The 23,463-nt window shown below is 47.0% G+C and overlaps 2 protein-coding genes across 4 annotated transcripts in view; one reads left to right on the top strand and one right to left on the bottom strand.

Annotated features, from left to right (window-relative positions):
- The window catches only part of USP47 (ubiquitin specific peptidase 47), a 170,042-nt gene extending 163,062 nt beyond the window's left edge, over positions 1-6,980 (bottom strand). For all 3 annotated transcript variants that reach the window (XM_075927892.2, XM_075927891.2, XM_075927890.2), the window contains exon 1: positions 6,779-6,980. In XM_075927892.2, coding sequence (XP_075784007.2) covers positions 6,779-6,817 — 39 coding nt within the window. In that variant the 5' untranslated portion in view covers positions 6,818-6,980. The remainder of the gene's footprint in view (positions 1-6,778) is intronic.
- Positions 6,981-8,450: 1,470 nt separating this feature from the next.
- Positions 8,451-23,463, top strand: part of LOC102457501 (uncharacterized) — a 40,158-nt gene continuing 25,145 nt past the window's right edge. Inside the window, 1 exon segment of the mRNA XM_075927896.2 lies at positions 8,451-22,302. Within this exon segment, the coding sequence (XP_075784011.2) occupies positions 22,293-22,302 (10 nt within the window). The 5' untranslated portion in view covers positions 8,451-22,292.

A 23,463-nucleotide genomic window follows, 5' to 3' on the forward strand; every position in this document is an offset into this window, starting at 1 on the left:
CAGAGTCAGCCCAGGTGAAGGAAGGAGGAGAGTGAGATTGCTCACATAGGCCTGCCGGAGGGGGAGAAGCAAGGTCTGTTTGCCCTCTGCTTGATCCTTCATTCTACACATTCTTCCAAGAACCCGTGGCTCTTGAGCCGCACGCGGATCTTTTATTAAAGAAATGCAGCTCCTGCTGGTTCTGAACCACACGCCTGGACTGCTCACGGCCGGCCACTCTGAGCACGTACCCCAGTGCCTGGAGGGAGAAGTGCAAGTGGCTGTGGCCGCATCAGCATCAGCAGCTCTGGGACCCAGGCATTAGGTTAGTGGGGGGGGGGGGGGGGGGGAGGAGAAAGCATGCCCGGCTCTGGGAGAGGGGAGGAGGATTGGGTTAGAGCAGGGGGGCTGAGGGTGCCTAGTTCTGGGGGAGAGGAGCAGGACTGGGTTAGAGTGGGGGAGGAGGGAGAGGCTGAAGCACTAAAGTCTTCATGGATGCAGAACAAGGCAGCCAACACAGATGTCATTTAAACTCCAGGGCAAAAAAAAAAAAAAAAAAAAAAAAGAATCAGCATGTACCTGGTTTTCACTGTTTCTTTAAAGAAAATTCAAAGGCTATTGTTTGCTAGGCTGAAGCAATTAGACTTTAGTTTTTGTCTGAAATATCCTGTAATGTTATTTTTATCACTACATTTTGTGTACTATATCGATATATAAAAATAAATATATACATCGCTCTTTGCACTCTATCCACCACTATTTTGGCTCTTCATCTCTAACTGGTTGGCCACCCCAAGCTAGTAGGTAGTAAAAAAGAGGCAGCACATGTAAAGCAAAATCTTAACACACATGTATTTTAGATCAAGTTACACTGATCAGATATCCTCTACCAGTATTATAAAGTATTCCACAAATTTGGACAGAAATAATATAAATAAAACACACTGGGCACACAGGGACTAACAGTTCTCCCACACATACAAACTCCAAATCCACATTCTTCTATACCAGGGGTTGGCAACCTATGGCTGGCAAGCCACGTTTGTCTCACTAGGGAGCAGGCCATGGCTCTTCTGGAGCCCCAGCAGCTTTCACCACAGCATGAAGCCAGCACTGGCACTACAGCCTTAATCTCTCCTCCCACCCCCTGGCCACCTCTGCAAGACTAAAATGCCAGCACCAGCTTCCAGCAGGGGAGCCTTCCTGCCAGATCCAGCAGGTGAGAAACAAGTGGTGCAAAAAATGCCTCCGTGTGCTGCTTTTTCTTCCCCTGGCATGTGGAAAACCAGGAACCAAAAATAGCTCCACGCACGCTATCATTTTTCCCCCCAGGAAACACTGGCGGCTTCCTTCCAGCTCATGGCAGCAGGGGGAGGCCGTGTTCCACACAGCACAAAAGCAAGTAAGTGGCCTCCCCAACCTTCATGCCCAGATCCTGCACCCCCCCCTTACTCATTCCCCTTGGCCAGATACCCTACTCCCAGCCTACTCCTGCAACCTACATCCCACCCAGACCACACCCCTCCTATACCCCACCTCCTGCCCAGATCCTGAACCTCTATCTCTATCCCATTCAATGGCAGCCCTGTCCCACACACTTAACCCCTCATTTTTTGCACCACTCCAGAGCCTTGGGGGGGCCCACTATAGCCACTAACCCTGGAACTCCAGAAGAGTAAATCGGATCTGAGACCCTGAACCTCAGTCCTCCCTAACCCTCCCCCATCATGGGACTGGAGCACCAGAGGAGTGAAGCATCACAGTTGGGGGCCACATCAGTGAGGGTTAGGGTGGTTTAGAGGGATTTCTTTTGCTTCTCACTTGTGTGGTCCCCAACTGATTTTTCTGTGGCCCCTGACCCAAAAAAGGGGGAGGAGTTTCATTGTATGTAAGAGAGTACTACGATTGCTCTGAACTCCAGTATAAACAAGGAGAAAAACCTGTTGAGAGTCTATGGGTTAAGTTTAAAGGAGCAAACAACAGCAGTGATGTTGTGGTTGGTGTCTGCTACAGGTCACCGAATCAGGTGGATGAGGTAGATGAGGCTTTCTTCAGACAACTGAGCGAAGCTTCCAGATCGCAGGCCCTGGTTCTCATGGGGAACTTTAATCACCCTGACATCTGTTGGGAAACTTATGCGGCAGTACACAGGCAATCCAGGAAGTTTTTGGAGAATATTGGTGATAACTTCTTGACACAAGTGCTGAAGGATCCGACCAGGGGCCGTGCACAGCTTGACCTTCTGCTCACAAACAGGGAGGAACTAATAGGGGAAGTGGACGTGGGTGACAACCTGGGAAGCAGTGATCATGAGATGGTAGATTTCAGGATCCTGACCAAAGGAAGAAAAGAGAGTAGTAAAATACACACCTTGGACTTGAAAAAAGCAGATTTTGACTCCCTCAGAGATCTGATGAGCAGAATCCCCTGGGATGTTAACATGAAGGGGAAAGGAGTCCAGGACAGCTGGCAGTATTTTAAAGAAGCCTTACTGAAGGCACAGAAAGAAACCATCCCGACGCGTAGCAAGAGAGGCAAACATGGTAGGATACCAGATTGGCTTACAGGGGAAATCCTTGGTGAACCTTAAGCACAAAAAGGAAGCTTACAAAAAGTGGAAACTTGGACAAATGACCAGGGAGGAGTTTAAAGGTATAGCTCGAGAATGCCAGGGGGTTATCAGGAAGGCGAAAGCGCAAATGGAATTCCGACTGGCTAAGGATGTGAAGGATAACATGAAAGGTTTCTACAGGCATGTTAACAAGAAGAAGGTGATCAGAGACTGTGTGCGGATGAAGGAGGTAACCTAGTGACAGATGATGTGGGGAAAGCTCAAGTACTTAATTCACGGAGAAGGTCGGCTCCTGGACTGCTGTGCTAAGTGACGCAAGATGGGATGAAGATGGACAGCCCATGGTGGGTAAAGAACAGGTTAGGAACTAGTTAGAAAAGCTAAATGTACATAAATCCATGGGTCTGGACTTAGTGCATCCGAGGGTACTGAGAGAGTTGGCAAATGTCATTGAGGAGCCTTTGGCTATCATCTTTGAAAAGTCGTGGAGATCGGGAGAAATCCCGGATGATTGGAAAAAGGCAAATGTAGTGCCCATCTTCAAAAAAGGGAAGAAGGACGATCCAGGGAACTATAGGCCGGTCAGTCTTACCTTGGTTCCTGGAAAAATCATGGAAGGGATCCTTAAGGAATCCCTTTTGAGGCACTTGGATGAGAGGAAAGTAATTAGGAATAGTTAGCATGGATTCACAAAGGGCAAGTCATGCCTGACCAATCTGATTAGCTTCTATGATGAGGTAACTGGCTCGGTGGACATGGGAAGTCAGTGGATGTGATATTCCTTGACTTTAGCAAGGCTTTTGATACGGTCTCCCACAATATTCTTGCCAGCAAGTTAAGGGAATGTGGATTGGATAAATGGACGGTAAGATGGATAGAAAGCTGGCTAGAAGGCTGGGCCCAGCAGGTAATGATCAATGGCTCGATGTCAGGATGGCCGTCAGTTTTTAGCAGAGTGCCCCAAGGTTCGGTTCTAGGACCGGTTTTGTTCAATATCTTTATTAATGATCTGGATGAGGGGATGGATTGCCCCCTCAGCAAGTTTGCGGATGACACTAAGCTGGGGGGAGAGGTAGATACACTTAAGGGCAGAGATAAGGTCCAGAATGACTTAGACAAATTGGAGGATTGGGCCACAAGAAATCTGATGAGTTTCAACAAGGACAAGTGTAGAGTCCTGCACTTGGGACGGAAGAATCCCAAGCATAGTTACAAGCTGGGGACTAACCGGTTAAGTAGTAGTTCTGCAGAAAAGGACCTGGGGGTTACAGTGGATGAGAAGCTGGATACGAGTCAACAGTGTGCCCTTGTAGCCAAGAAGGCTAATGGCATATTAGGTTGCATTAGAGGAGCATTGCCAGCAGATCCAGAGATGTCATTATTCCCCTTTATTCGGCTTTGGTGAGGCCATATCTGGAGTATTGTGTCCAGTTCTGGGCCCCCCACTACAAAAAGGATGTGGACGCATTGGAGAGGGTCCAGCGGAGGGCAACCAAAATGATTAGGGGGCTGGAGCATATGACTTATGAGGGGAGGCTAAGAGATTTGGGTCTGTTTAGTCTGCAGAAGCGAAGAGTGAGGGGGGATTTGATAGCAGCCTTCAACTTCCTGAAGGGAGGTTCCAAAGAGGATGGAGAGAGGCTGTTCTCAGTAGTGACAGATGGTAGAACAAGGAGCAATGGTCTCAAGTTGTGGTGGGAGAGGTCCAGGTTGGACATTAGGAAAAACTATTTCACTAGGAGGGTGGTGAAGCACTAGAAAGGGTTACCTAGGGAAGTAGTGGAGTCTCCATCCCTAGAGGTGCTTAAGTCTTGGCTTGACAAAGCCTTGGCTGGGTTGATTAAGTTGGGATTGGTCCTGCCTAGAGCAGGGGACTGGACTTGATGACCTTCTGAGGTCTCTTCCAGTTCTATGATTCTATGAAAACACCCGTAAGGAATGGCCACAATAAGATTCTTCTGTTGAAGTGGGTTTTATCCACACAAGCTCATGACCCTATATAGGTGTCACAGGACTACTCCACCTCTTTATTTCTGTTACCACCACAAGTGCAACTGGCTTCTCCTGTATGTCTCTATTTTCCACCCACCTGCACTGACTATACCCCCTTCTGCCTTGTGGTGGTGTTTTTGTGTGTTTTTTAATCCAAATACTTTAATTTTAAGTTTTAGAAATGTGTCTCCAAAATACAGCTTTCTATCTTATTTTATTATATATCCTTCACTTATGATACAGTACTGCTCCCACACACTCACAATATCTATTTACATGTCTATAAAACTTAGGAACAGCTATACTTAGGGATGTTAAATTTGGTTTAATCAACTGGTTGATGGATTTTCCATCAATTAGTTGATAAGCAAGGGAGCCAGCCACACCTGAGGAGTTAACCCCACTGTGCCTTTGCTTTTTAAATATATTTCAAGCCTGCCAGCTCTTAATACATTTAAAAATCAGCACAGTGGGGGGGAGCAGAGGAGGGACCCAGCACTAGCTGGGACAGCTAATTCCCTGCTCGCGCTGGGTTCCCTTCCCTACCCTGCACTTTATCATTTTACATGTATTAAGAGCAGGACCCAGTGGAGCTGGGAATCAGCTGTCCCAGCTCATGCAGGTCACCCCTGGCTGTGCTTCTGATTTTTAAACAAACTAAGAGCCAACAGTCTGTTATCACATTTAAAAAGCAGAGGTGCAGCATCTGGTACTGGATGTGAGCCAGAAATCAGCTGATTCCCAGCTCCTGCCTACTCCCCTGCCCTCCCCACCCCCCAGAGATAGTGTTGGGGGAACCAGTTTTTAAGCCAGCTCTGAGAGGCAGCAAGGGGGGGGGGAGAGAAGAGCAGGGGAGTAGAGGGGAGAAGCAACTAGTCAAGCTTTTGATTATCTTATAGTCAACTAGTCACATATCCCTAGCTGTAGTACAGTCGTTTTCTGGAATTAAGGTCTCAAAATGACAAGTACTGTACAAACCAGTAATAAGACGACAGGTACATAATCTAGATATGTAACAAGACAGAACAGACTGAGAGAAGTAAATCCAGGTTGGAAAGCTAAGTAACATTTATTAATACAAAAATGTAAAATCACTAAAAAATTATGGAGCGTATTAATTTTCCTGCTAGATCCACAATTCTCAAAAGAATTTGCTGAAAATCTTAACGTTAATTCCTTAAAAAGAGCATTACTATCACTTTGTTCATCATTTAAAATCTGTTCTCCTCCTCTTTCAATCTTGAACAATATTTTTGACACAAACTTTACATAAGAACATATCAGGGGAAAAGGGAAAAGGTGCCATTCCCCTACACTCTGTCCCTCATCCTTAACCTCTTACAGACACCATTTCCTTCCCTCCCCACTGCTAAAGCGATAGCAACCTTTTCCTGCAAACAGGAACACCATGGGCTACAAAACCAATTCTCTTCTCAGGACCCCAGCCCACCATGAACACTCCTGTCCTTCTCCACCATCGTCAGATAACATCATAGAGGTTATATAGCCTCCTCTGAAATCCACACGTGAGCCCAGGCTCTCCAAACCTCTTCCCTCCAGTCTCCACCCCTTCTTCACTCAAAGAGCTTCTCCCCTCCTCAAGAGTCTCAGACCGAATCCCTCATACAACCCCAACTCCTTCAAAGCCCACAGACAAGGACCTGCTCTCCACTCAAGAGTCGTGAGGACAATTTCTCTTCCTACACAGCTCGTTAAGGGGTGTCCAGCTAACTTCGTACAGGCATGCACCGTCTAGCACCCGCCCGCCCAATACCCCAGGCTCCCAGGAGCCACAGAGCCAGGATGACCCTTTCACATCTCCCCGCTCCCGTCAGACAAGGGGCCTCCCTGCCCAGGCTTCGCCTCTTCCTCCTTTACACACGCCGAGGGCACCCCGTTCACCCAGACCCCACAAAAACAAGGCCTCCGCCGGGCTCGCGCAAACAGCGGCCGCCACCGGCCCCGCTCCCCGCAGAAACCCGCATGCCGGAACACGGGCAGGGGCCTGCCGCAACCGCCCCCCCCCCCCCCGCCATTCGCACTTGGACAGCAGAGCCCAGCCCCAGCCCCCTCTGGGACCCACGCGCGCTCCGGTCTCACACGCCAACTGGGACTCCCTGCCGGCCGCCGCTCATGAGAGAGAGGCCCCGCCGCACCACCTCGGGCCCGACCCGGAACGAGGCTTCCCGCGGCGTGCTTGTCAGGAGCCTCCCCCCTGCCCCGCACGGGCCCCACCTCTTTGGGCACGAGCCGATTCTCCTCACTGGGCACCATGGCGGGCGCGCGGCGCTGGGCCCCGGAGTCGTCAGCGGAGGCCGGAGGCGGCGAAGGGACGTGAGTGGCTCATCCTCCCCCCGCAGTGCCCAGCACTAACACCCCACCTCCGCGAGGGCAACGCGCGGTCCCCCCACCCTCCACCAACGCCAGCCAATGAGAAAATGGCCGCCCGTAAGCCTCGCGAGACAATTTGGCCAGGGCGCGTGCCGCCGCCCGCTCTCGCCCCTTACCGGAGGGAGGGACTTAAAGCGCCGCGTTTTAGAAACCTGCCTCCAGGGCTGGGGGTGCTCACGTGACTTACGTAACACGCGCCCGCGTGACGGGGTAGAAGTGCAACGGAAGGGTAAAGTGCTTGGGTATCGCTACTCTCCACCGTACAAATCAACAATGGAAAATTAGACACCACTCTCTACAGAAAACCCACTGACTCATACAGTTACCTACATGCATCCAGCTCCCATCCAGAACACACCACACGATCCATCGTCTATAGCCAAGCCCTTCGATACAACCGCATCTGCTCTAACCCCACTGACAGAGACCAGAAGCTTCAGGATCTCTACCAAGCATTTATAAATCTCAACTACCCACCCAGAGAAACAAAAAAGCAAATTGAAAGAGCCAGACGAATACCTAGAAACCATCTACTTCAAGACAGACCCAAGAAAACCAACAATAGAACACCACTTGTCATCACCTACAACCCCCAACTTAAACCTGTCCAACACATTATCAAGAAACTACAGCCTATATTGGAACAGGATACCATACTCAAAGAGGCTCTGGGAGACAGACCCATAGTCTCCTATAGACAACCACCTAACCTCAAGATGATTCTTACCAACCACCACAGGACATACCACACTAATACCAACCCTGGTACCTTCCCTTGCAACAAACCCCGTTGCCAGCTTTGTCCACATATTCATTCTGCTGATACCATTATTGGACCTAACCAAGTGAGTTATAAGATCAAGAACACATATTCCTGCGCATCCAGAAATATAATCTACGCTATCATGTGCCGAAAGTGTCCGTCTGCTATGTACATTGGACAAACATCTCAGACACTTCGCCAAAGGATTAATGCCCACAAAACAGATATTAGACAAGATCACAAAGAGAAAACAGTTTCTTGCCACTTTAACCAGAAAGGACACTCTCTAAATGACTTAGCCACCTGCATTCTGCTACAAAGACCTTTTACATCTGCACTTGAAAGGGAATCCTCTGAACTGTCATTCATGTTAAAATTCGACACTTACCACCAGGGACTTAACAAGTCTTTGAACTTTCTCACCCATTATCAAGACAGTTTCCCCAATTATCACCTGTAATACCATTAACTCACAAACATCCCACTCTCCCTACCTTTAATATCAGCAATTCACAGACACTTACCTTCCTTCCTCCCCCTTCCCGCCCCCCCGCATCCTCCTTCTGTTCTGCAATGTGATTTGTCCTTTTCATATTTGTTCATTTTTTTAAATTGTATCCTTTGGTATATATGGTTGTGACTACTTTCTTCCACTATTTGATCTGAGGAAGTGGGTCTGGCCCACGAAAGCTCATCATCTAATAAACCATCTTGTTAGTCTTTAAAGTGCTACATTGTCCTGCATTTTGCTGTTCTCAGCAGCCTTCTTGCGCCCGCCCGCCCGCCCGCCCCTTGAGCTGAGGGGCGCCGTGTGCGAGGCTGGATGCCTGTGTCCTTGCGCGGCGGCGCCCCCCCCCCAGCCTGAAGGGCTTTTTGTACCTTCTAGCGCAAGACTGGTCTCTCAGAGAGCGCCACGTGCCGTTCAAGCCAGCGTGTGCGGCTTGCAGGGCCAAGATATAACGCGCTGCCGCGTGTATTTGGCGCCTCTGCGGAGGACAGGCTTGCTGCTTTGGGGCAGGGAACCTTGTGCCCAACTAGCCTCATGAGTTGAATAGCAACTGCTTTGACTCCTACGCCCAACGTTAATATCCCTGTATTACTTCCTCTTTGTTACATTTACATGCCAGCTTTATCCTCCCTGCCTCACTACTTAGACAGTTTTCGTTGTCCTGTGTCTGTTACGAAATACATAGTAACCATTTAAAATAAATTAATTCTGTTGGAGGACTATTATTCCTGAATTATTTGTGCTCCCATAACTCCATCTGCTTCTACTCCATTGACCTTGATGGTGATTTTAGATGCTCAAGGCAAACAAGATCAGAACATTTTGTCCACAAATGATTAGAATCATAGAGCTGGAATAGACTTCAGACAGTCATCAAGTCCAGCCCCCTGCCCAATGCAGGACCAATCCCAACTAAATCAACCCAGCCAGGACTTTGTCAAACTGAGATTTAAAAACCTCTAAGGATGGAGATTCCACCACTTCCGTACATAACCCACCCCAGTGTTTCACCACCCTCCTAGTGAAATAGTTTTTCCTAATATCCAACCTAGACCTCTCCCACTGTAACTTGAGACCATTGCTCCTTGTTCTGCCATCGGTCACTATTGTGAACAACCTTCCTCCATCCTCTTTGCAACCTCCCTTCAGGAAGTTGAAGGCTGCTATCAAATCCCCCCTCACTCTTCTCTTCTGCAGTCTAAACAAACCCAAATCCCTCAGCCTCTCCTCATAGGTCATGCGCTCCAGCCCCCTAATGATTTTGGTCGCCCTCCGCTGGACCCTCTCACAATGTTCCAGACGTGGCTGCACCAGAGCCGAATAAAGGGGAATTATCACTTCTCTGGATCTGCTGGCAATGCTCCTCCTAATGCACCCTAATATGCCATTAGCCTTCTTGGCTACAAGGGCACACTGTTGACTCGTATCCAGCTTCTCATTCACTTTAATCCCCAGATCCTTTTCTGCAGAACTACTACTTAGCCATTCAGTCTCCAGCCTGTAACCATGCTTGGGATTCTTCCGTCCCAAGTGCAGGACTCTACACTTGTCTTTGTTGAACCTCATCAGATTTCTTTTGGCCCAATCCTCTAATCTGTCCAGGTCACTCTGGACCCTATCCCTGCCCTCCAGCGTATCTACCTCTCCCCCTAGCTTAGTGTCATCTGCATACTTGTTGAGGGTGCAGTCCATCCCCTCATCAGGTCATTAATAAAGATACTGAATAAAACCAGTCCAAGAACAGATCCATCTTACAATACATTTATCCAATCCATACTCCCTTAACTTGCTGACAAGAATATTGTGGGAGATCGTATAAAAAGCTTTGGTAAAGTCAAGGTATATCACATCCACTGACTTTCCCATATCCTCAGAGCCAGTTATAGATGTCTATAGATGTCTGTGAAGCGACCACTGTGGTCACAAGGGCCTGGAGTACCATGGAGAAGTACCCCTTATAGTTTATGAAATGGGCCACTCAATGCTCTGGGGCACTGATGGGGATGTGGGTCCCATCCACAGCTCCCCCACAGTTGGGGAACCCCAGGGCAGAGAAGACAGCCACAGCTGCATCCACGTCCCGCAGGTGGATGACCCTCTTGAGCAGGATATCACTGATGGCATGGACAACCTGCAGAAGGGCACACAGAAACACAGGGAATGCACCAAATGAGGCAGGGTAGGTGCATCAGCCCTTGGGGGATGTTCACACCTCTGTGATGCTCTCTGCCCCCAAACACACCAGGGCCCCCTCGCCCCAGAGGCCCCCCCCATACCAGCAGGCATGTGTGAGGGAGGGATGGACAAGCCCCTGGGTGACGGGGCTTCCCCCACTCCCTCCTCCCCTCCCCCCCCCCCCAGCCTGGAGTCTTCCCTTCCCCCGGGAAGTAGCAAGGCAGCATGGAGCAGCATCTGCCCACACTCCAAAATGGCCGTGTGGGGCAGAGCAAGCACAGGGCCATCCCTGGCTCCATGGCACAGCAAACACAAGGCAAAAGTTGCCAAAGGCACTAGGCCATAAGGTGTGGTGTCCAAAGAGGCAGAGGGCAACCACAACTAGCACTGCTGCAGCTTTCAGTCCCTACAAGAGGTCCCAAAGCACGCAGCAGGAGAGAAATGGCTGTCCATGGAGATCCCTTTAAGCATGCATCTCAAAAGAGCTCCAGCCCCCGCCCCCGGAAAGCCTTGGTGCCCTTTTGCCCTCTCCAAAGTAGTTCTGGGGGCAAATCTTTGCGCAAGAGCTTCCCACCAGTATGGATGCTCTCTTGCGCAAAAGCGCATGGCTTATGCAATGCATTTTGACCAGTGTGGATGCGCTCTTGCACAAGACCTTTTGTGCAAGAGTTCTTGCGCAAAACAGGTCTTGCGCAAGAAGTTTGCAATGTAGACATAGCCCAAGAGAGGAGAAACTGCTTTTGTAGTTCGTTAGCCATTCACAGTCTTTGTTTAATCCTAAAATGATAATGTCAAATTTGCAGATGAATTGTAGCTCTGCAGTTTCTCTTTGAAGTCTGTTTTTAAAGTTTTTTTGTTTCAGGACAGCTACTTTTACATCCCCTATTGTGTATCCAGGGAGATTGAAGTGTTCTCCTATAGGCTTTTGTATATTATCATTCCTGATATCTGATTTGTGTCTGTTTATTGTTTTACGTAGGGACTGTCCAGTTTGGCTGATGTATATGGCAGAGGGGCATTGCTGGCACATGATGGCATATATTACATTGGTAGATGTGCAGGTGAACAAGCCCGTGATGGTGTGGCTGATATGCTTAGGTCCTGTGATAGTGTCACTGGTGTAGATATGTGGGCAGATTTGGCACCGAGGTTTGTTGCAGGAATTAGTTACTGTGGTGTGGTGTATAGTTGCTGGTGAGAATATGCTTCAGGTTGGCGAGTTGTCTGTGGATGAGGACTGGCCTGCCTCCCAAGGTGTGTGAGAATCAAGGATCATTGTCCAGGATGGGTTGTAGATCATATCTTCAGGATTTGTGCAAATTGAAAACTTAATGTTTTTGGACCAGTGGCCAAAGAGTCTCTGAGTCATTAAAAGCAAGGACTAGCCTAGACTGGAAGCCAGACAGAGAGAAAGAGAGAGAGAATAAGAGCAGGATAGGTGCTGATTGGATTGAAGAGCTAGAACAGTGAGAGAAGCTCCTGATAAAAGATAGTCAAGAAAGAAGTGTCTGGAAGTTTCTGAGGGTAGTGTGAGACTACCATTTTGTGATTAAACTTAAAAAACAACAAATGGTTTGGTAGCACTTTAAAGACTAACAAAACATGTAGATGGTATCATGAGCTTTCCTGAGCACAGCCCACTTCTTCAGATAGCCAGCTGATTAATGCCTCTGGTGTTCCTGTTTCCTTTGAGATTAAACCCTCTGGAGCTTGGGGAATTCTTCATATTATGAACTAGGGAACTGACATTCAAGAATGAGAATCTTGCATATTGTGAAATAATATATTTTAGTATATGGATACAAAAACTAGCACAAATCTGCCCCAATTGGATTCCCAGTAATCCTTTTAAAATACATTCTATCAGTTGGCCCCATTTATTGACAGAAATAACTATGAGCATCTAGCAATAGCCTATGTATGTTGAAACTCAGCTAATGGAATTAATATAATTGACTCCGCCATTTGTTGTTATCCAAACAGGAATTTGTTGTCTGCTCTTTGAGACTCTAGAATATAGCAATTAAATTATTCCAGTTGATCTTGAGGTCTTTTTTTTAAAGAGTTTTTGTTACTCATTGTTCTTAAAAGAGTCACAGTTCTATATAGTATAAGACCCCTGATTCAGGGTAGCACATCCTTACCTTGTCTTGTATAAGGATGCTTATAAGGCCAGAACTAAATTAGTAATCTCAGACAAGAAAAAAAAAGTTAGAGTTAAGTTTTTAAATATACATCTCAGATGCTAGGTGTTTAAACTCTGCCTCGACAGTCTAGTTATGAATAACACAATGTTGAAGCATTTGTCAGTCTTCACATAGTGACATCCTACTAGTCTTAATTCAGTCCTGAGCTCATTTAATGCTTAGAAAAGCTTTTTTGACCAACCAACCTAAAAACAAACAAATTCCAAATACAGTGTTAACATTCTGGATCTAATTGAGTCCTGTCATAAGTCAGGTGCAGCTTCTATTGAAAGAGTTTTAGGTTGTTTCTTTTCACCCCTGAAATTTTAAAAATGTTAAAATCATCGAAGCTATGTCACATCTTAATTGTGCATGGCTATCGTAAAAGAGGTCAACAATGTAGGCTGAGATTTCAAAAGGTTTCTACTGTGGTTAGATTCCCAATTCCCATTGAAATTTGATGGGAATTGGACACCTCTGTCTTTAGAAACGTGTCAAAGACTCAGCCTCAGGCTCATTTCTCTAATAATTAACCCTATGCTGCTTTCAAAGCTGAGGGTTGACTATTAGTAAAACAGTACATTGTGAAAGCCTAAATATCCTGCCCTGGGATGGAATTCTGCACCAAAGTATTAAAAATTCTGCTAACAAGATTTTAAACTTTTGCAAACTTCTGCAAATTTTATTGTATAATTTTATACAATTTTTATAATCACACCAGTTTCAAATATTTTTGTAATTTGTTTCAAAATATCTGTCAGCAAGCTGTGCTCCAACAGCCCTTAATGGTGCCAATATATCCACAGTCATTTCTTTGTGGGGAAAAAAGGAAGTCTGTGCACCAAACATTAATTTCTGCACAATTTTGCATTGTGCAGCGGCACAGAATTCCCCCAGGAGTGATATCATTGAGCACTGCTATGTATCACCCACATAGAAACTATGTTAAAAGAACATTACATGATAAAGTCAAATGTTCCAAAATTAGGAAAGGGCAAAGTCTATTATGCCTATGGCATTATCATCCTCATTTAGGGTGTGTGTACACAGCACAGTTATTTCAAAATAACAATGTGAGCATTTACCCAGCAATTCTATTATTTCGAAATAACAAATGGCTTATTCTGACTTCTGTAAACGTCATTCCACAAGGAATAATGCCTATTCCAAAATAGCTATTTCGGAACAGGGCATGTGTACACACAGCAGCTGGAGCTATTTTGAAATAACGGGCCTCCGGGAAATCCCACAAATGGCTTGTTGGCCCCTCTGTCCACATTCATCAGGACTCTATAGATCATCTTCCCATGCAGCCCTTAAAGTTGCAGACACAGGAGAAAGGGTTTGGGGCAGGAAGTTGGCCCTGATAGCCTTCAGCCACACCGCAGCTGCCAGAGCACGACATCGAGTCAGCATGAGTGACCCAAGAGCCCTCTCCCACTCCCAGGGAGCACTCCGACAGCTCCCCAGGAGTCTGCTAGGTGCTGAAAGAGTCACGCACCATCCTGGTCTGGGGCAGAGATCCTGGCCCTCATTGAGGTGGGAGGGGAGGAGGAAAACCTCCAGAATCTCCGCAACAAATGGTGCAGTGCCGAATTCTATGGCCGCATGGCTGACAGCCCAGCCTCAAAGGGCCACGTCCGGACTCAGGAGCAGGTCCAGATGAAAGTCAAAGAACTCTGACAGGCATATGCCAGGGCAAGGGAGTGCAACTCCTTCTCCAGGGCAGAACCCCACTCCTGCCCCTATTACCAAGACCTGCACCACATCTTGGGGGGGGGTGCAGTCCCTTCCCTACTCCTGGTGGTTGATTTATGGCTGGACATGCCTGTTGTCACCCACCCAGGGTGGGCAGAGTCGGTTGTGCAGAGGAGGAGGAGGATCCCGACGCAGCCAACACTCTCACCACACTGACACTTGAGACGATACCCCACCCCACCCCTGGACGTGTCCCAGGCATTCTCCAAGGCTGGGGAAGGAACATCGGGTGAGTGACCTTAGTTAGCTGACACAGGGAGGAGGTGGCAGGCAGTGACGGGCTGAGGTGCGCTCTTCACTCAGCCTTCTCAGCCTGGGGATCACGCTGCAGTCTGTGCACATGGATGCATGTGCAGCATCAGTCTGGGCCACACAGCCCCAGGCAGCTGCACCACAGCACCCCTGGGCTCTTGCTCACAGGGTATGGGGAGGCCGCCCACACTCCTGACACCAGGGTGGGACACCTTCCCACCACAAGCCACCACTAGAAGGAAGCTGGGGACATGGCCACACACACATACTCAGGAGTGCTGCACGTGGCACACGGGCATGCCTGCATGTTCGAGGTAACACCTGCACCCAGGGACAGCGCTGCCAGGTCAGGACCATCAGCCACTCACACACCCTGACCCCCTCTCCTCCAGTGGCCAAAGACACAAGTCCTCTTCCCTGGAGACACCATCTTTGCACTGGAGCATGATCGCTACAGATAGACTCATCAGAGAATTTAGCTGTCAAGCTAACATCCCTATTGAGCATTTGCTGTCTAAATTTTTCTTACAATAGAGCCAATGGTAGACAGTTTTGCAACAAGGCAACAAAAGACTAAATGTTTGCTAAATGTTAATCCCTTTTTCAAAAGCATGGAAGTGCTTCTTCTTCTCAATTAAACATTAGTATGTTTAAAAAAAAGAGCAAAACAATGTATTTTCCTTACTGTAATTCTGGGAGCTGACTAAACTATTTTGGCTTATATTTAAAAAATGTCTTGGGGAAGACACCAGCTATAAAAACAATGCTGGACATTGTCTACACTAGGACATTTACCTACACAGTGTTTAAGCTCACTTAAAAAAATGTGCTGAACAGTGGGTCTATCTTCATTTGCAGTTAAAAAGTTTTCAACACAAGTTCAGAGGCATTGAGTGCTGACTGAGCAGTAATGGGTAACTTAGTACTCTTGTAAGACTGAGGGACAGAGTGTAAAATTATGTAGTTGGTTAACAGAATGTGCTGAGTCGTAAGTTGGCTCAGCACCTTGTCACTCAAACCCCACTAGTGTACATAAATTGGGACCTGACCGAAAGACAGGCAGTTGGCAGAGGGTATCCATTGACCGAGAAGAGACACAGCTGAGGGACTAACTGGGTGAAATAACCCCCATCAGTTGGGTTTATATAAGCTGGCAGGAATGCAGGGCTAAAGGGAAAAGTAGGCCGCTTGAAACAAGGCAAGGATAGGCAGATGCTATGGCACGTGCTAGGAGAAGGCTTGAAAGAAGGGGTGGGCATGAGAAAGGTGGGGATGGAGCAAGTCATGTGAGGACACAGAGGGGCAGGATAGGAATGGGGCAGAGAGTGGTGAGGGGGTGGGCATCAGGGAAAAAGAGGGCAAAGGAAGCAGGGGCAGTGATGGAAGGGGGAGGCACCAGGAGGGTGCAGGGCTAAGGGAAGGTGCAGGTGCCAGGGGATTCTGGGAGTGAAGTAGAAGGGCATATATCTGCAGTGGAGGGACCAGCACCAGAGGAGAGAGACAGGGCAGGTGTGTAGAGGGAGGTGTTAGAAGAGGGGTAGCTCACATGATCAGAGTGGGGATACTGGAGGAGTGGGCAGAGGGGGGAGAGAAGGGCTGGTGGAGTGGGGCAGGTCGCTGAGGGCAGTGAGAAGGGCAGGAGTCAGGGCAGCCGAGGAGGGTGAGGAGTTGGGGGGCAGCAGGCACCAGGGGAGATGATGGAGCAAGGAGGGGAGACATGACAGCAGAGAGAAAAGGTAAACGTTTACAAAATATTTATTAATAACTTGGTATGCTGCCCATGGCCAGTTTGCGCTTCGTGGTGCAGTTTGGGTTTATGTGGGGATCAACACGTGGCCGGCGAGTGTGAAGCAAAACAAAAATGTAGTCAGTGTAATGATCTTCTGTTGATATGTGTTTTAGTAGTTAAATTCTTGGACTGTCATTGCTCAGGAAAAGTGCTATCAGGTAAATGTTGCATTTTATTAATATCAGCAGAACTGACTTAAATGGGGCCCTGTGTGTTGTGTAGTCTTGCCTTAATCTTTGTTTTCATTCCTGTCAGCGTGAGAGAAGCTATTTGTATATATTTGCTTGCATATGCAACCACACTTAAGTTGAGTCTCTCAGCATGTTCTGCAGGTCATGTGGCCCCTGGGGCTTCCAAAGTTGAGTTGCCCTAGCTCATCCCTGACAGGTGTCTGTCTAACTTGGTCTTAAATATCTCCAATGATGGAGATTCAGCTATCTCACTAGACAATTTATTCCAGTGTTTAACCACCCTGACAAGCAGGAAGTTTTTCCTAATGTCCAACCTAAACCTCCCTTGCTGTAATTTAAGCCCATTGCTTCTCATTCTAACCTCAGAGGTCAAGCAGAACAATTTTTCTTCCTCCTCCTTATGATACTCTTTTAGATACTTGAAAGCTCATGTCCCTTTTTGGTCTTCTCTTTTCCAAGGTAAACAAGGCCAATTTCTTCAGCCTTGCCTCACATCTCATGTTCTCTAGACCTTTCATCATTTGTGTTGATCTTCTCTGGACTTTCTCCAGTTTCTCCATGTTTCCTGAAATGTGGCACCCAGAACTGGACATGATACTCCAGCTGGGGCCTAATGTAGATGGCTCATTCCCTGCCTAGGGGACGTGAGACTGGGCGGGTTGATTTCCAATCCTCCTATTTATTCTTTTCCTAAGTCAGGGGGGCACAGTAGTTCTCATGGGGGCTCTACAGGAAGGCAGCCTGCACTGCCCCCTTCCTGAAACCTTGTGCAGGTGTTAAACAGGTGTCCAGCCCACCCTGAAGCAACACTGCACCGGCAATGGACAGGAGAATGGCTCCCGGACATGGCTTGCTCATGACGGCTTCAGTCCCATTCATGGGTCTCAGCCTCTTTCCTTCCACTCACCTGCTTTGCAATGGAGCTGTAGACTCTTGGGGAGAAGGATGTAGGCAGGCAGAGGTGTCTCCCTGAAGCAGATGTAGACACATCTCTGTATTAATCATTCTCTCATTGAAGTTTTTAGCTTTGTAGTGAGTCCTTTTACATGGAAACTTTGTATTACATCTTGGTAGTGTAGAAGCTATTTTATGTTTAGCTAGAAGCCATCTTGTATATCAGAAACCATTTCAGCTTTTCTCTCAAGCATGTAGACCAGAGTGAACTTTCTGTCACCCTGTGAGAAGAGGCCTACAGGATGGGCTATTGATATGTGTTAATTGGGCTGGTTGGGACAGGAGATGTACTCCCTCGTACCTGTCCGCCATCTTGTTGATAAGGCTTTGTTTTTCCAAATTTAATTGAGGATTTCTGTAATTGGATGCCCTGACGTCAGACTGTTTGGCTAAGGGTATAAAGATACTAGGATTGATTGTATTAGCAGCTTTACTGGGCCCGGCTTTGCTGGGACCATGTTTGGCTCACTTTGCTTTACTGATCAATAAAGCAAATCAGTTGTTAGCCACCTAAACAGAGAGGAGCGTGTTTTTGTTTCGACAATTTGGAGGTTCCACCGAGATTCCTAACGCACCACTTGCCCATATGGATGGACCGGCACTCCACTTCCAAACCTCTCAGGGCGCTCAATAGAAGGTAAGGAGATACCTGTTACGAAATCTCCTGGTGAGGGCTTGGGATTTGGAGTGACGGCCAGCCATCGGGGTAAGAGGAGCTACGGAATTCAATTTTGTGCAGCGGCTAACATTTTTGTCTGTCTGTGTCTTTGTCTATTAGGCCTGTTTTATGTGTCACAGTTCCAAAAGGGCACACCGGTGTCTCTAGTGAGGCAGCCATGCGCTGGACCCTCTGTGTTCGGACGCTAAAAGCTGGTGTGGTGCCATTACTCTCTCTCGGCACACGAAACTGTGGGGAAGCTTTGTTGTCTCTCTCTGTTATTTGTGGGCGTAGTACTGACCTCTGAGGCTAACCCCAGGCCATAGTACCCCATTCCGCCAGGCTGTCTCCAGGCGCCAAGACGTGGTGTTCTGCCGGGCTGGGGCAGGTGCCGGAAACCCCTGTGAGCCTGGTGGACTTTGAGTCCAGTGCCTCGCAACCAAAAGGGGGGGGGACCAGTGCGAGCAGGTGAATTCTTAATTCGGTGACTCGCAGAGCGAGCAGGCGGATTCTGATTCGGTGACTCGCAGAGCGAGCAGGCGGATTCTGATTCGGTGACTCGCAGAGCGAGCAGGCGGATTCTGATTCGGTGACTTGCAGAAGAAGGTGTAAGCAGGCGGACTTTTAGTTCGGTGCCTTACAGAATTAAGCGCGCGCAGAAAATAGGGGTAGGTCAGTCTACAGGAATTCCAGTGCCTTTATGATAAGAGCCTTCTGGTATAGGATCCTAATGAAGTCTGATATTAAGTGCCGGATGTCTTAGGGCAGCGCCACTTAATAGAAACACCCATGAGAATTGGACAATAAAAAAAGATGCATCTAAATGTGGAAACTGTAGGAAAAATGTGAAAAAGGAGAAAAAAAATTTGTGAAAAAAAATGTGTGAGAAAAATGAGTATGAATGTAATGAGTGAAGAATGAATGCCTCTGCATAGGTCTGAGACTTGAGCTGATCCCAGCTGCACCAGGGCTCTCCCACAAGGGAGCTCTGAACGCAAGGAGGGGGGTCAGCTGAACCTCGAAACTCAGCTGATATGTGAAGGAGTGACGACTCCCCTTATTTCATGAGCTGCTAAGGTCTGACACTCTAGACCCGGCAGACTCTTTCTTTGGAGTGTGTAAAGTTAGTTTAGGTGGGGGTTAGTCTAAACACCCCCCACTCTGCCGAAAGGCACCCCTGTGTACTACATGTACGTGCATAATGGTCCAAGGACCTGTAAGCATTTAACAAATTGGAAAAGAGGAAAAATTAAAGCCCTGAGGGATGAAAGTAAAACTCAGAAAAGCAAAAATCCGCCCTGCAGTAAGATAAGTAACTTAAAAGTTGCTGCAGCACCTCTGTGCCAAAATAATGCACAAGAAGTGGGAAAAAAAAAGAAAAGAGATTTCTCAGTTGGCACACCCATATCAACCAAGCTTGGGGGGAAAATTTGGCACAACATCACCCCTCTATCCCTCTTTATAACACATACACAGATAGAGAGGAAACATGAAAAATAACTGAAAGGAATTAGCTCTTCCCTTTGAGAACACGGGCTCCTGTAACAAACTTGCCCGATCCAAAGCAAAACACAAAGTTTAAAATAAGTTTAACAGTTTAAGGAAAGTGTTCCTCCAAATCCTAAGGGGAAGGAAAAAAAAATACCTGTTTTAAGAAATGACTCCTTGTTTCTTGCAGCCTCTTTTAATCATCTTAGCAATGAAACAGTCAAGTTAAACATTTGGCTACAGACACTTTGTTAAATCTATTAAAGAGAAAATAAGGAATTCTACTGAAACTTAATTGGTTAACCGCATAAAAGAATAGAATCTATACATTATAAATTTGTAAAACCTGCACCCTAAGGGTTAAATGTGTCTTCCAAGGAACCTAATTATTGTTTAAAAAAATCCAAGCCCAGAAACTTCACAGTGTTTCTGTTCAAGGCTGAGCTGATAGCACTTTTGGCTTGCTTTCAGATCCAAGGTTGTGTGTGTCTGCAAACTGCCCGTCTGTTCTGGAAGGGGGGGGAGCACTGTCCCCCATAAGTAAGTCTGTAACATTGCATGTGATTCTTTTCAGGAAAGGAAAACCTTTTTGCTTGCTGGAATAGTAACTAGCAAGCACCTTGTTCTAAGAGTTTCTGTAGCAGTAAATAAAAGCCTGGTCTGCAGTACAAGAGGGAAACTGAGGCATGCCACCTTTAACTTAATAATTAAACAATGAAGTAATTTGCTCAAACCCTCTGATGCTAGTGTTCAAAATAAAAGCATACCATTGGGTAACAGCAGGCTGATCAAAAAGTAGCAAAAATCTGTAAAGAAAAAGTGTTCTAAAATATAATGCACCACCCCAATGTGGGTAGAAATGTTTTCTTTGTCTTTCAGATCATCAAGAAGCGCTAATATCATCTGAAAATTAACTGAAGAAAAAAAAATCATGGTTCTGTGTCATGACATAATAAGTTTGTGTTGTGTTCTGTCCAGATTTGTCTTGTGTGTGTCTTAATTGTGATATATGTATTTCTAACATTGTTGTGTGTACAATATTGTTGTTTTAATGAAAGAATAATTTAAGTCCCTTGAATAATCTTAACTGCGTGCTTTACACAGATGGCTTTTTTGCTTTTATAATTTTAGTAAAGTTTTAGTAGCAGGCTATGCAGTTTATACTGTCTAGAATGTAGTGAAATCTGCTCCTCTACCTGCTATTTTTCCCTTCTCTCCTACCATCGCCAGTTCCTTTGCCGTCTCTGTCAGAACTGGCCCTCCTGCAAGACCAAGCCCCAGAATCGGAAAAGCAGGAGTGGAGACTGGCAGGGTGCACCTTGCATCCAGACCACTTGTGGTGCAGCTCTGATGGCCACATTGTTGCCCCAGTGGTCTTGCTACCTCACCTTGCCTCCGTGCTCCATGGATTGTCGCACGTTGGCAAAGGGGGGATGGTAGCAATCCTTAAAACAAAATTGGTTTGCTCCCAAATTCTCCCAAGCAGCCAAATATTACTGTCTGGCTTGCCCTGTCTGCCAAGCCCACAACGTGGGTAAACCTGTAAAGACAGTTCCGGCAACCAGACCTCCGCCTTTGGGACCATTTCTGAATTTACAAATGGACTTTATTCAATTGCTTAAATGTCAATCTTTTGAATAATGTGCTGGTTATTGTTTGCTTGTTTTTGAGATGAGTAGAAGCTTATTCCTGCAGGAAAGCTGATGCCATCACAGTGGCAAAGAAACTTCTAAATCATTACATTCCATCATGGGGAATACACCTTGTGATCTCCAGTGATAAAGGTACCCACTTTACTGGGCAAATTGTTCAAAAAAAAAAACCTGGAAAAGTACTACTCTACCAGAAAAGCACTGCACTGTGCATGACACCTGGAGAGCGCAGAAGCAGTAGAAAGATGAAACAGGATTTTAAAGAACAAACTTGCTAAAATATGCGAGAGCTCTGGCTTAACATAGATAGTAGCACTTCCGATTGCCCTAATGAGCATGAGAGCCACTCCTAATCAGAAAACTGGACTCAGTCCACATGAAATTGCATGTGATCAACCTATGAGACTGTTAAGCAGCCCAGAAATTAACCTGGCTGATGCCACACTTGTTAAAGGAAGCATAGTCAAGTATTGTCAGGAACTTATGAGGTGTGTACAGTCTTATCATTCACAGGTTAAGGACGCCTTCCAAGAGGCCCCGACTGAGCCGTGCCATAAACTACAACCAGGAGACTGGGTTTGCGTGAAAGTTCACAAGCGAAAGACTGCCCTGGAACCCAGGTGGAAGAGTCCCTACCAAGTCCTTCTGACCACCCATACTGCTGTAAAGTGCGAAGGATTGCCCACTTGGATTCACGCCTCTCACTGCAAACTGGTTCCAGCGCCTACAGAGGTTGGCTCCAACAAGGAGCACCGCAGACCTGGTACCAGAGACCCAGGTCCAGAAGCAGACGGGGATCACCACAGACCTGGTACCAGAAACCCAGGTCCAGAAGTAGACGAGGATCAGCGCAGGCTTGGTACCAGCAATCCAGGCCCAGAAGCAGACGATCCTAAGAGGCCGAGGCCAAAGTACCAGCTGCGGCCCAGAAGAACCTGCCAGTGATAGGTGAAGCAATCTACGAAGTCCTGAAGAACAGCCAGCATGAGGCAGGGTTTGTACCTTAGTAAGAAGAGAATACTGTGGGTATATTTCTGACACCAGCAAAGAAGTAGAGAAAGATGTCTCAGAGATTGGAAAAAAAAACCTGTGGAACGCCTAAGGCAGGGGGAAGACTGGACCCTCTGGGATTGGTTGGGAGGCTGGTTTGGACATGTGGGAACTTGGATTTTGCAAGGTATAGTTTTAGTATTAGCTATATTCTTTTGTGCCTATTTTTGTTTCTTGCTAATCAATTGCTTTATTTCTTGTATTCTGGAAAACACAAGACAAACCCTTACCAAAGGGAATGTGGAACTCATGATATTAAAATAGGACGAGCAGAGAAAGGAACAAGAAATGTACATAAATACTTTAATGGAAAATGGAGGTATAAAATGGTTTCAAGGTTAGCCTTTAAAAGGCTAAAAGGGGGGAGTTGTAGAAGCTATTTTATGTTTAGCTAGAAGCCATCTTGTATATCAGAAACCATTTCAGCTTTTCTCTCAAGCACGTAGACCAGAGTGAACTTTCTGTCACCCCGTGAGAAGAGGCCTACAGGATGGGCTATTGGTATGTGTTAATTGGGCTGGTTGGGAAAGGAGATGTACTCCCTCGTACCTGTCCGCCACCTTGTTGATAAGGCTTTGTTTTTCCACATTTAATTGAGGATTTCTGTAATTGGATGCCCTGACGTCAGACTGTTTGGCTAAGGGTATAAAGATACTAGGATTGATTGTATTAGCAGCTTTACTGGGCCCGGCTTTGCTGGGACCACGTTTGGCTCACTTTGCTTTACTGATCAATAAAGCAAATCAGTTGTTAGCTGCCTAAACAGAGGGGAGCGTGTTTTTGCTTCGACAGTAGAATAGTCCCTAGGACAAGTGAGGCAGAGACTGTCCCTGTGGGGTGAATGAGGTGGGAATGTATAAGGCAAAAGGTGAGCACCTCTGGGCAGTTGCAAAGGTTGGAGAGGGGATGGAAGCCAGATCCAAGATCAATGAGCCCGGGGAAGTGGGCCCATTGAATGGAGACTGGATCTGTAGATGCCTTAGGGATCAGCAGCAAGGGACTGCTTTGGGAAGCCCCCTCTTTGGAGGTGAATGTGGCAGCATTGAGACACCACCGAGACACAGGCACCATAGACACTAACTGCAGATTCATGGGACGGCTCTCT

This window comes from Pelodiscus sinensis, chromosome 5 (genome assembly GCF_052426305.1).
Source record: "Pelodiscus sinensis isolate ZL-2025 chromosome 5, ASM5242630v1, whole genome shotgun sequence".
Classification (NCBI taxonomy): domain Eukaryota; kingdom Metazoa; phylum Chordata; order Testudines; family Trionychidae; genus Pelodiscus; species Pelodiscus sinensis.